The 12,141-nt window shown below is 48.7% G+C and overlaps 1 protein-coding gene across 1 annotated transcript in view; it reads left to right on the top strand.

Annotated features, from left to right (window-relative positions):
• MROH7 (maestro heat like repeat family member 7) overlaps positions 1 to 12,141 on the top strand; it is a 44,683-nt gene that overhangs the window by 22,261 nt on the left and 10,281 nt on the right. The window contains 4 exon segments of the mRNA XM_059062988.2: positions 1,221 to 1,359; positions 3,524 to 3,714; positions 5,734 to 5,870; positions 7,715 to 7,830. Of these exon segments, the coding sequence (XP_058918971.1) occupies positions 1,221 to 1,359; positions 3,524 to 3,714; positions 5,734 to 5,870; positions 7,715 to 7,830 (583 nt within the window).

Below are 12,141 nucleotides of genomic sequence, written 5' to 3'. Positions count from 1 at the left end.
GGGCCATACCTGACCTCAGTTACTCAGGATATAGGACAGGACAGAGTCCTTACAGCAGCCTGTGTAGCAGGCCAGACAGAGCTGGGACAAAATTTAAGGAGGCCTCGCTCTCAAGTGCCACTCCTGTGCTTGCCCGATTGGAGGACCTCCTTAAATGTTGTGGCCTGGATGCCTCACTTTCCTCAACCTAGTATTGGCCCTGGTCCTCCCAGGTGAAAGGTGTAGGTGCTGCCCTGGCTTAAGTGGCTCAGGCTTCAAAGGAACTAGTGTCTCTTACAATAACTGTCTAGACTTTGCTTCCAGGATCCCCACAGGGACAAGCCCAGTCACAAGAGTCACTGCACCCTGAGAAGCTCAACGCCACAGCGTCCCCAATGGTCCTTCGAGTTAATTTATAGTTGCTCCAGCCCAGACGCAATTTACCCATTGGGTCATTTTTACCATAAGCAATGTTGCCTAGCAACATAGTTGACATACTATCTTTATCAGGTTTCCAGGGGAACGGAGCTGGAAAGTTAACGGAAGGTTCAAATCTTAAGCAGAAGGGGGAAAGGGTTTTGTTAACCGTTTAGTGCACTGGCCCTGTCAACATTTCCACCTCCCCACGATAAGAGTGCCTACAGGCTGGTGCCTGCTGGCCCAGATGCTTTCCCCTGCCTGGTATACTGCCTTCTAAGGGACAGGAGTGGGCCCTCCTTGACATTATGTGACAAATGCAAGATCCAGGCCCCGAAGGGCTCCTTGGCATAGAAGAACAGGCAAAGGCTTTGGAGTCGTCAGGCCTGGTCACTTCTGGTCTCTGTAGCACATTAGCCGTGTAGTCTTGGACTGGTGATTTCACCTCTCTGAGCCTTAACTCCACATCTGTAAAATTAGAATAAGAATCCACCTTGAGGGTCAGTGTAAGAATTCAGGGACCTTGAGTATCTTGAATATCTTGCTCACGTCTGCTGGCAGACAGCAAATGCTCGATATTTGCCGAAATAATAAATTGTATGCAAAACACCTGGTAAAGTAAGTACCTGAGTCATAGGGTTTTCGATAATTGTTAGCCCCCCGTCTCTTAGGGAGTGTTTTCTTGTCCATTCCAGAAATTTTCTGGTACGTCCATGGATGCCATTTCAAAGGCACCTTCCCTTCTCCCTCCCCAAACAACTGGGCTGCAGGGTGTGCCCCACTACCCTGGTCCCCACTAACCATCGCCACCCTTGACCCCCCAGCAATGGAGCAGAGATGTGGAGGCAGCTGATACTGCGCAAGCCCAGCTGTGACGTCCGAGATCTCCTGGATCTGCTCCTGACCAGCCTGAAGGAAAAGCCTGTCACCAAGAAGGGCCGGGCCTCCATCGTGCCCCTAGCAGTGAGGACACCCCACCCCGCACACCCATCTTCTAGTTCCCTGCTCTTCCAGGAACTAACTGTGTGGCCTTGAGCAAGTCTGTCTCTGGGCTCTTGTTTGTGATCCACTGGACGACAATAGTACTGTTACTTACAGTGACGGCAGCAGCCTGGAATAGTGGACACAAAATGACCTGGGACTCGCAGATCTTAGTCTGAGGGCTGGCTTTGCTCAGGTTTTGTAACCTGAGCAAGTCACTTCACCTCCCTGACGCTCACTCTCTGCATCTATAAATGGAAATAATAATATCCACCTCATATGGCAGTTGGGAAAATTAAACGAGGTAACTCGTTCACTCATTTAGCAACATAAAATGTTTAAGTGCTGCTGCCAGTCTCAGAGGTCGGCCCTGGGAACACGGAGGGAAAGGGCTCTGACTGCAGGAACGGGGCTGGTTGGAGAGACAGATTTCTCTCCGCCTCTGTCACCAACCCCCTGGTCCTAGCTAGCTGGATAATACCCCCACTCATCTCCTTGCTTCCACTCCAGCCCCTCCAATCTGTACCACAGCTAAAAAAATCTTTGAGAAATGCACATCTGCTCTTCTCAACCCTCTCAATGGCTTCCCATTGCCCTTGAGAGTAACACAGTGCTCCTACCTGTGTGCTACAAGGCCCTGCACCCCTCACCGGCCTTTTGCCCTTATCCCTCACCGTGATCCTCTTGCTTGCATGGGTCCAACCTCATTGTTCTTTGTCAGATCTTCTTCTTCTTCTTCTTTTTTTAAAAAATATTTATTCATTTGGTTGTGCCGGGTCTTAGTTGCAGCAGGCGGGCATCTTAGTGTGGCATACATGTGGGATCTAGTTCCCTGACCAGGGATGGAAGCTGGGCCCCCTGCATTGGGAGCGTGGAGTCTTATTCACTGTGCCACCAGGGAAGTTCCCTGTCAGATCTTAAACACTGCTGTCTTCTGTCACAGGGCCTTTGCACATGCTGTTTCCTCTGCCTAGACTGCTTTCCACCAAGTTAACTTCTGCTCAACCCTTAGCTCTTATCACCTCCTCAGGGAAGCCCTCCCTGATTTCTCTGACCAGATCAAATCAGTGCATATTATACTTTGCTTCACATACTTTATCTTGGGAGAGTTTACACCAGCTGTGATTTAACAGTACTCTGTGTGTGTGTGTGGGGGGGGGCGGCGTGTCATTTGGGTAATCAGTGAGATGCATGAATTCAGTGCCTGAGCCTGATATCCCCAAAGTCCAACATACACCTGGCACACAGTAGACTCAAAAATTTTTTGTTGGATTGATCAATTTATTCAACAGATATTGAGCACCTATTATGTGCCAGGCATACTCATAAGTTCTGGGGATTCAGCAGAGAGCAAGACAAGCTGGTGGAGGGAAGCAAATAAAGAGGAGCAAGTGGTATTATCCCTTTACAGAGGAAGATACTGATGCTCAGAGACATTCCATGTCTCACGTAAGGTCACACAGCTAGTGAATGGTGGTGCCAGGACTCAGATCTCCTGCCCCGGAATCCCGCGCTTCACCACTGGATCTCTCTGCCTTTCTCCCCCAGCACTGAGTTCTATGACTAGGGCACCAGCACCCATTCCTTTCCTGGTTTGGGCATTCAAGCACTCCTCCTCTGATCACTGTGTGTTGGTATATTCTCATGTCACTCAGAGGAGGCAGTGAGGGCAGCCTAGTTTAACGGCCCTCAGCGAAGAGGCAACTGGTGTCCCCCTCACCGTCTGTGTGCCTGTGTTATGAACCAGGAAGAGGCAGGGCTCACTACAGTGCATAATCTGAAAACCTGGCTTCAAGTCCCAGCTCTGCCCCCGGGAGGCTAGGTGACCTTGGGCAAGTCTCTTCACCCCTTGTCTCCTCCCCTGCACAGTGGGATGAAGACTCTACCTCACAAATGTGGGAAGAGATCCTTCCACCACGATTCTTCCAGGGGTGTGTCAAAGGCAAAGGGTCGCTGTGGTTGTTCTGGGGCAGGGCTCACCCAGAGAGCCAGGAGCTGGGGTGTGGTAGTTGCGGGGGGGGAATCTGGGCTTGCCCAAGTTGGGCCAGAGAACAGCAAAGATCCAGGGCCAGCCTCCTAGAGAAGCAGTCCAGGCCCTGCCAGGAGTGCTGGGACATCTACCAGATCCCGCCCCCCGCCCCACCAGGCAGTCAGAGGCCTCTGTGAGCTCCTGTCCGTCAACATCTGCATGGGCCGCGTGAGGCGCGTCTACCCCCAGCTTCTCCTGGCCCTGCTCATTCAGGTCCATTATCACATCGGCCTCAACCTGCCTGGCCGCGTGGTTTCCCTCAAGGATGCCAAGAAAGACGGACAGCCCTCTGGTTTCGTGCCCGTACAGTATGTTCCTACTGTCCCCGGCAGGGGGAGGGCCACCAGCGAGGGCCCTTCTGAAAGTCTTTAGGGCAATTGATCAGTAGAAATTAGCTTTGGGACTAGAAGAGAAAACAGACATGCACTTTTTTTTCTTTTTTAATTTATTATTTATTTTTGGCTGCGTTAGGTCTTTGTTGCTGTGTGCGGGCTTTCTCTAGTTGCGGTGAGTGGGGGCTACTCTTTGTTGTGGTGTGCGGGCTTCTCATTGCAGTGGCTTCTCTTGTTGTGATGCACGGCCTGTAGGTACATGGGCTTCAGTAGTCGTGGCTTGTGGGCTCTAGAGTGCAGGCTCAGTAGTTGTGGCCCACGGGCTTAGTTGCTTCGCGGCAGGTGGGATCTTCCCGGACCAGGGCTCGATCCCATGTCCCCTGCACTGGCAGGCGGATTCTTAACCCCTGCGCCACCAGGGAAGTCCTCAGATGCACACTTTTATGAGAGAGCCAATCATGTGTTCAACAACTGTTTGTGAGTACCTGCAGGGTATGTCCTCTGCTTAGGGCTGGATGGCAGGGAAGAATCAGCTTCCCCCAAGCAGCTCACCATTTCGGTCTTCATCCTCCCTCCCTAGAGATATTATTTGTATTAGATTTGTACCCAAGGCCAAACTATTTGATATTTATTTATTAATTGGAACAGGTAATATAGGCACACGGGTAAACATCTCAAAAGGCATTAAAAGGGAGTCTCTGTTCCTCTCTTTACCCCAGTTTGTCTGCCCTAAGAACCAGGTTCTTTCTCTTGCCCTTCAGAGGGGGTTGATGTAGGGCTAAGCCCACATGTTTTCATTCTCTACTTTTAAACCAATTGTAGTGGACCTTACACAGTTATATATTTTTGCTTTTATTGTATAACATATCTCTGAGATCATTACATATAGAGCTGCCTCATTATTTTTAACAGCCACATAATATCCCTCTGTGTAGATTCCAATATACCATCATTTACTTAACCAGGATCCTCTTGATTTAGGTGCTTCACAGCATTTTGCAATTAGAAACAATGCTGCAGTAAGTGAGGCTGTTTATATGTCTTTATACTTACATGTGATTGTATATGTACGATGAATTCCTGAAAGTAGAATGGGTGCATCAGAAGGTTTCTGTATTTAAATATTAATGGTGGTATAGGAATATGTGGTGGAAAAAGTTCTTGACCAGTGAGTGAAAGGAAAATGAAGGACCTCCTAAAGCACCCAGTTTGCCAAATTGCCTCCCACAGAGGACACCACCGCCAGTAGTATATGACACTATTTATTTCCCCACAGCTTTGCCAGCACATTCTCATCTTTGCCAATCTGAAAGTTGAAAAAAATGGCATTTTGCTGTAATTTTAGTTTGTATTTCTCTTATTATGAATGTGGTTGAAGTTTAAATGCCATTTCTGTTTCCTTTTCTGTCAGCAACCTGTTCTTGCTCTTTGCCTAATTTTATATAGGACTGTTGGGAATTTTTCTTATTAGTTTGTAAGAGCTCTTTATATATTAAGGACATTAACTCTTTGTCATTTGTATTCCAGTTTATCACTTAACCTGCAACAATTTGATGGTCTTTTGCTATTCAGAACTTTAAAATTTTTATGTAGTCCAGTTCCTCAGTCTTTTCCTTTTTGGTTTCTATTGCGTGTTATGCTCAGAAAAGTGCACTTTGAGGGATAGAGGGCAAGCAGTTGTGTAGGTGGGCTTGAAGTCAGGACACCTTGGGTTTGAGTCCTGGCCTATAACAGTGCTTTGCACTTTGGGTTAAGCCAATTTAACCTCCTGGCAACTTGGTTCCTTGCCTATGAAATGGGGTAAGCAGTTCCTACCCTGACAGGTGTGTTGTAAGGACAAGATAGGATCTCGTCACAGGACGATACCGTGTGCTGAGGCTGTGGAGAGAAATTTGTCTGGCAGATGGAACTGATGGTGGGAAAGACTTGGGTGGAGGGAGGTCTGGCCTTTTGGGGGCAGGGTGACGTGAGGTCTCAGCCCTCTTGTCTTAGCAGCTGGGTGGTCAAAGTGGTGAAAATCCTTCTGCTGAAGATGGGCTGCCCATACGAGGTTACCTTTCTGGAGGACCAGGGCGGCTGGGAGCTCATGGGGCAGGCGGAGAACCACCACCGTGGAGTGTCCCTGCTGGCCAGGTGAGGCCGGGGATCCCCAGGGCAGGGGTTGGAGGGAGGGAAGAGACCTCAGGGTCTTTGGAAAGACCTGCGTTTGCATCTCTCTCTGGGCAAGACCCTTCACTCACTCCATCGTCTCTCCTCTGAGACTGGCAGAGTATCATCTACCTCAGTGGGTAGACAATTCAGATGTGAAAGATAGCACACACTCTACAAACTGTCGTTATAGCAGTACCTGGCATTGCAGAGCACTTAGGTTATTTATAAAGCACCTTTCTCACCACATTATGAATTTAGTTCCCACGCTAATACAGAAATTATGGTCTAACCAAGCAGTTTATAGTGCGGCCTTGGAGCAGGTCTATCTGCGTCTGAATCCCAGCTTACCACTTCCCAGCTGTGTGACACAGGGCAAGTTCGTTTCCTTCTCTGTGTCTCAGTTTTCCCATCAGTAGTATGGGAATAATAACAGGGCCCACCTCCAAGATTTAGGGTGAGGATTAAAGTACTATGAACAGCCCCTGGCATATAATAAGAGTCCAACACAGGTTAGCTTTTATTATCATCATGCTGACTGGTGGGGCAGGGATTATTAATGCACATTTTGCAGGGGAAGGTGCCAGGGTTCAGAGAGGGACAGTTATATACCAAAGGTCACACAACCAGGAAGTGGCAAGGCTTGGAAATGACCTGCTGACCCAGATCAGGGCTTTTCCCCCCAACCACTCATAGCCTCCCATGGGGTCAAGAGAAGGGTGGGGTGGCACCTTGATTTCACTAATGTGGCTCCTGCAGGAAGAGTCTGCTTCTTAGCCCTGCACGCTGAGTGTCCAGGATGGCGCTCTCCCCAGGGGTCTCAAGATACAACCTCATTTATTGAGCAATTACTATGCTCTAGGCACCATGCAAACAGCCGTACATTCATGGACTATTCCATTTAACCCTCGCCATGACCGATGAAATAGCACTATTATTTTCCCAGTGTTACCCATGAGGAACCTGAGACCCAGAGAAGTTAAGTGACTTGCCCAAAGTCACACAGCTAGTGGTAGGGCCAGAATTTGAACCCAGGCTGTCTTATTCCAGACTCTACTCTTGGCTGACACACTTGCCTGGATTCATTGATTAATGAAGCATAGTGCAGACTTGAGGGTGCATCAGAATCATCTATGGGACTCGTTAAAACACTGATTGCTGGGCCCCACCTCTAAAGTTTCTGATTCAGTTATCCTGGGATGGGAGACTGAGGATGTGCATTTCTAACAAGTTCCCAGGTGATGCTGATACTGCTAGTCCAGGGGCCGCACTTTGAAAACCACTGGCTTAGTAGAATGAACGAGGCAGCTGGAGTGGGGAGCCCTGGGTTGGGGCTCCAGCTCTGCCATTTTCCAGCTCTATGACCTCGGGCACTTCACACTCAAAGCCTCTGTTTCCTCATCTATGAAATAGGTTAACAACAGTAACCTACCTCATAGGGTAATGGTGAGGATCAAATGCAATATCTACTTGAAAGTGTCTGGCTGCTGCCTGGTGCCTAGTGAGGGGGTCCTCACACCCTTTCCTTCCTGTCTCTTCCTGCTGGAGCGGTCCTGTGCACTCTGGGGTCTTAAGCCTGTCTTTCTTACTGATTTGCTCTGTGCTCTCAGGCAAGTCACCTTCCCACTCTGGGCCTCAGTTTTCCCATCTGTAAAATGAAGCAGTTAGACCAAATGGTCTCTGAGATCCTGTCCAGGTGGGAAACACTGGGGATTCAGGAACCCAGGTGACTTGGGCTCGCCCAGAGTTTTGAGTGTTGGGGCTAGGCCCCCACCCAGAACATGCTGCTGGGGCTGGAGAGCCTAAGGGCACTGTTCCCCCACACCCGGGGCCATGGTCCACTACTCCTGCCAGGAGCTGTGCCACATCCTCTACCTGCTCATCCCACTCCTGGAGCGAGGCAACGAGAAGCACATGATCACCACCACTGCCTTCTTCGTGGAGGTAGAGACTGGGCACTGGGCGTGGGGCAGGGGTCCCCCCGGGCCTTCCCCTGAGCATAGGCCTCAGTTCCCATTGCTGGTCATTTCTCCTGTGCAATAAGTACTTAACACTTTAGAAACTTTCCTGAACATGATTTCTTTTGAGTACAAAGGCTTTGTAGCTCTCTCTCCCTCCTCCCTCCCATCTCTCCTCTTCTTTCTACCCCCTCCACCCCATTCCATTCTTCCCAGACTCCCCCTTGCCCCAGGCAACCACCAAACTTTGCTGGGCACATCTGTGTGCCAGGTACCAGATTGGAGACACAAATATGAATTTGACTCTTCCTCGCTCTCAAGGAGTTCTTGGTATGGGAGGGGAGATAGAGCACATCCCAATTATAACACAGGGTACTATAGAGTGACTTGTGCTATGATGGGGGCAATTCAGGCTGTGGTGGGAGAACCAAAGTCTTGGAGGTGTTGGGTGGGGGAACATCAGGGAGGCCTTCCTGGAGGAAGTGACAACTAAGCTGAGTGAGTGTATGGGGGTACTGGAGTGGATACTGGGGAGAGATGAGTCAGGAGAAGGTTGGTAGGGTTGACCCCAGAAGGGAAGACTTGCCAATAACAATAGCCAACGTTTATTGAGCACTTACTACCTTCTAGGCATATTCTAAGAGCTTTATACCTATCGATCCATTTAATCCTCACAATAATCCTATGATGCATATACTATTCCATCCCCTAGTTTAGAGGAGGAAACAAAGGCACAGATTTAAGTAACTTTCCCAAGGCCACACAGTTCATTAAGTGGCTGATCCAAGATTCAAAGCCAGACACCTGGGCTCTAAAGTACACTCTCTCTTTCATTTTGTGTGTGTGCTTGTGGTTGTGTATGTGGTAAAAAAATAAATACTTCATGAAAGTTACCATTTTAACCATTATCTATTTATTGATTGATTGATTTGCGGTACGCGGGCCTCTCGCTGTTGTGGCCTCTCCCTTTGCGGAGCACAGGCTCCGGACGCGCAGGCTCAGCGGCCATGGCTCACAGGCCCAGCCGCTCCGCGGCATGTGGGATCTTCCCGGACCAGGGCATGAACCTGTGTCCCCGGCATCGGCAGGCAGACTCTCAACCACTGCGCCACCAGGGAAGCCCCATTTTAACCATTTTTAAGTGAACAGCTCAGTGGCATTAAGTGCATTCACACTTTTGTGCAAACATCACTGCCATCCATCTTCAGAAGTTTTTCATCTTCCTTCCCAAACTGAAACTCTGTACCCATTAAACACTAACTCTCCCTCCCTCGTTTCCTCAGCCCCTGTAACCACCATTCTACCTTCTGTCTCTATGAATTTGCCTATTCTAGGTTTCATATAAGTGGATTCATCAATATTTGTCCTTTCATGTCTTGCTTATTTCACTTAATATAATGTCTTCGGCTTCCCTGGTGGAGCAGTGGTTGAGAATCCACCTGCCAATGCAGGGGACACGGGTTCAAGCCCTGGTCTGGGAAGATCCCACATGCCGCGGAGCAACCGGACCCGTGAGCCACAATTACTGAGCCTGCACGTCTGGAGCCTGTGCTTTGTGACAAGGAGGCCGTGATAGTGAGAGGCCCGCGCACCATGATGAAGAGTGGCCCCTGCTTGCCACAACTAGAGAAAGCCCTCGCACAGAAACGAAGGCCCAACACAACCATAAATGAATAACTAAATAAAATTATAATGTCTTCAAGGCTCATCCATGTTGTAACGCAGGTCAGAATTTCATTCTTTTTTAAGTCTGAATAATATTCTGTTGTATGTACATACCGCATGTTGTTTCTCCATTCATTGGTCGATGGACATTTGGAAAACCCACTCTCTTAACTACCATCCCATCTTCCTCTTGTGACCTGCTGGCTGCCACACAGGGGGTCTGGGCTATCACCAGGGTCTGTACAGTGGGGCTCAGAGGCTCACTGTCTGCTCAGACAGTGGAAGGTTAAGGAAGGCTTCCTGGAAGAGGTGCCATTTGAGTTGGGCCTTGAGTAAAGATTGCCAGGTGGACAGAGGGCAGCATGGCAATCCCGGCACTTCTTGCACCTTTCTGCCTCTCCAGTGGACTGTGAGTTTAGGGAGTAGGGACTACATTGTGTTTATGTTGCATCCCTAGACCCAATCCCAAGAGGGCCCCCAAGAAGTGGGGATATGATGGATGAGTGAGCACCCAAGTGAACACTTTGCCTGGCTCTGCAGGCACCAGCAGAATATGTCACCTCCAAGAGGACAAGCGTGTGTCTTGGAGCCAGGAGTCGGGGTTACAGCCTCAGCTCTGCTGGGGTCTACTTCTAATTTCCCCGATGACCCTGGTGAGGAAAGGGAAAGTGCCATTTCTTGAGGGGCTGTCACATGCCAAACACCATGCTGACCTCTTTTATCTGCTACCCTGCTCATCAGCACAGCAGCCCTGAAAACCAGGAATTGTGAAGCTCACGTGTCGACGAGGTAAGAGGCAGTTTTCAAGGTCACACAGCTCAAGTTGTCCAGAGGGATTCCGACCAGGTCTGCCCACCTGGCTCCTCTATCCCGGTCAGCCTCGTGGGAGAGGCGGTCCTCTCTCTGTCTGTTAGTGGCTGCCACAGGGGCTCTTGGGGGAGCGGGGAGGAGGTTGGACCTCCCGTGTCCACAAGGTCAGGGACAGTAGGCTTAACCTTTCCCAGCATTCCCCTGGAGCCCTGAGCAGTGGCCCTCCCTCCCTGGGGCAGGGGTCCTCACCCAGCTTCAGTCCTTCTCCCGCTCCCCAGAAGAGATGGCCTACTCCTGGCCAGAACCAGGCCCACCATGTTCATGGTGGTGCTTTGATGTTGCTCAGATGTCCCTCCCCAGCTCCCCTAGTCCCTCATGCTGTGACTGTGTGTGTGCTTGATTCTTCCAATGGTGGGTGAAGTCCTCAAGGGAGCTGTGTGACCTTCGGCAAGTTGCTGAACCTGTCTGTGCCTTGTTTTCTTATAATACAGGGATAATGCATTGCTCATCTCGTGGGGTTTTTTTTTCAAGCAAAAATTTTAAATCTTTTATTGTTTCACTCTTATTTTGAAATAATTTTAGATGTAACAGAGGAGCTGTAAAAATAATAAGCAAGTTCCTGTATATCCCACACCCAGCTACCCCCAACGATAACAACTTACATAAAAATAGTACAATAATCGAAACTAAGACATGGGTACAATACTATAAACTACAGACTGCTCAGATTTCACAGTTTTCCACTGATGTCCTTTCTCTATTCCAGGATCCATTCTGGATCCCACCTTGCACATTAGTTGACTTAATGGGACCTCCTTCATCTCCTCTAATCTTGCCTGTCATGGCCTTGGCACACTGAAAGACTAACTCTAGGTATTTTGTAGAATGTCCTTCCATTTGGCTTTGTCTCACGTGTTCCCATGATTAGACTGAGGTTATGCATTTAGGAGAAGAACCTGTATAGGTGATGTGACCTCTCAGGGCATCATGTCAGGGGGCCCATGACCTCTATTTTAACTTCTTATTATTGATGATGTTAACTTTCATCAGTTGGTAAAGGTGGTTGGGACTGTGAGGGTAACATGTATCCTTTTCTAGTTAAGAAATATATGTGGAGAGATACTTTGAAACTAGGCAAGTTAAACTTTTACCCCCTAATTTTAGCATTCATCAATGGATCCTGCCTGGAGCCATTATTCCTGTGGTTTTCTAATGGTGATTTTTCTATTTCCTTCATTCAGCCTACAATTAGTTGGAATTCTTCTGTAAGAGTTGTTCCTTCTACTTTCACGTATTTATTTGGTCATTTTTTAATAGCAATACAGACTTGTGGATATTTACTTGATTCTTTGGGTTATAATCCAATACTATCCTTATTTTTTTTTTAACATCTTTATTGGAGTATAATTGCTTTGCGATGTTGTGTTAGTTTCTGCTGTATAACAAAGTGAATCAGCTATATGTATACATATATCCCTATATCCCCTCCCTCTTGCATCTCCCTCCCACCCTCCCTATCTCACCCCTCTAGGTGGTCACAAAGCACCAAGCTGATCTCCCTGTGCTATGCGGCTGCTTCCCACTAGCTATCTATTTTACGTTTGGTAGTGTATATATGTCCACGCCACTCTCTCACTTCGTCCCAGCTTCTCCATAGTGACTGTATCAATTTACATTCCCACCAACAGTGCAAGAGGGTTCCCTTTTCTCCACACCCTCTCCAGCATTTATTGTTTGTAGATTTTCTGATGATGGCCATTCTGACCTCTCATAGGTTTTTTGTGGTACGCGGGCCTCTCACTGCTGTGGCCTCTCCCATTGC

This window comes from Kogia breviceps, chromosome 1, assembly GCF_026419965.1.
Source record: "Kogia breviceps isolate mKogBre1 chromosome 1, mKogBre1 haplotype 1, whole genome shotgun sequence".
NCBI lineage: Eukaryota > Metazoa > Chordata > Mammalia > Artiodactyla > Physeteridae > Kogia > Kogia breviceps.
This window is presented reverse-complemented; position numbering and strand designations above follow the sequence as displayed.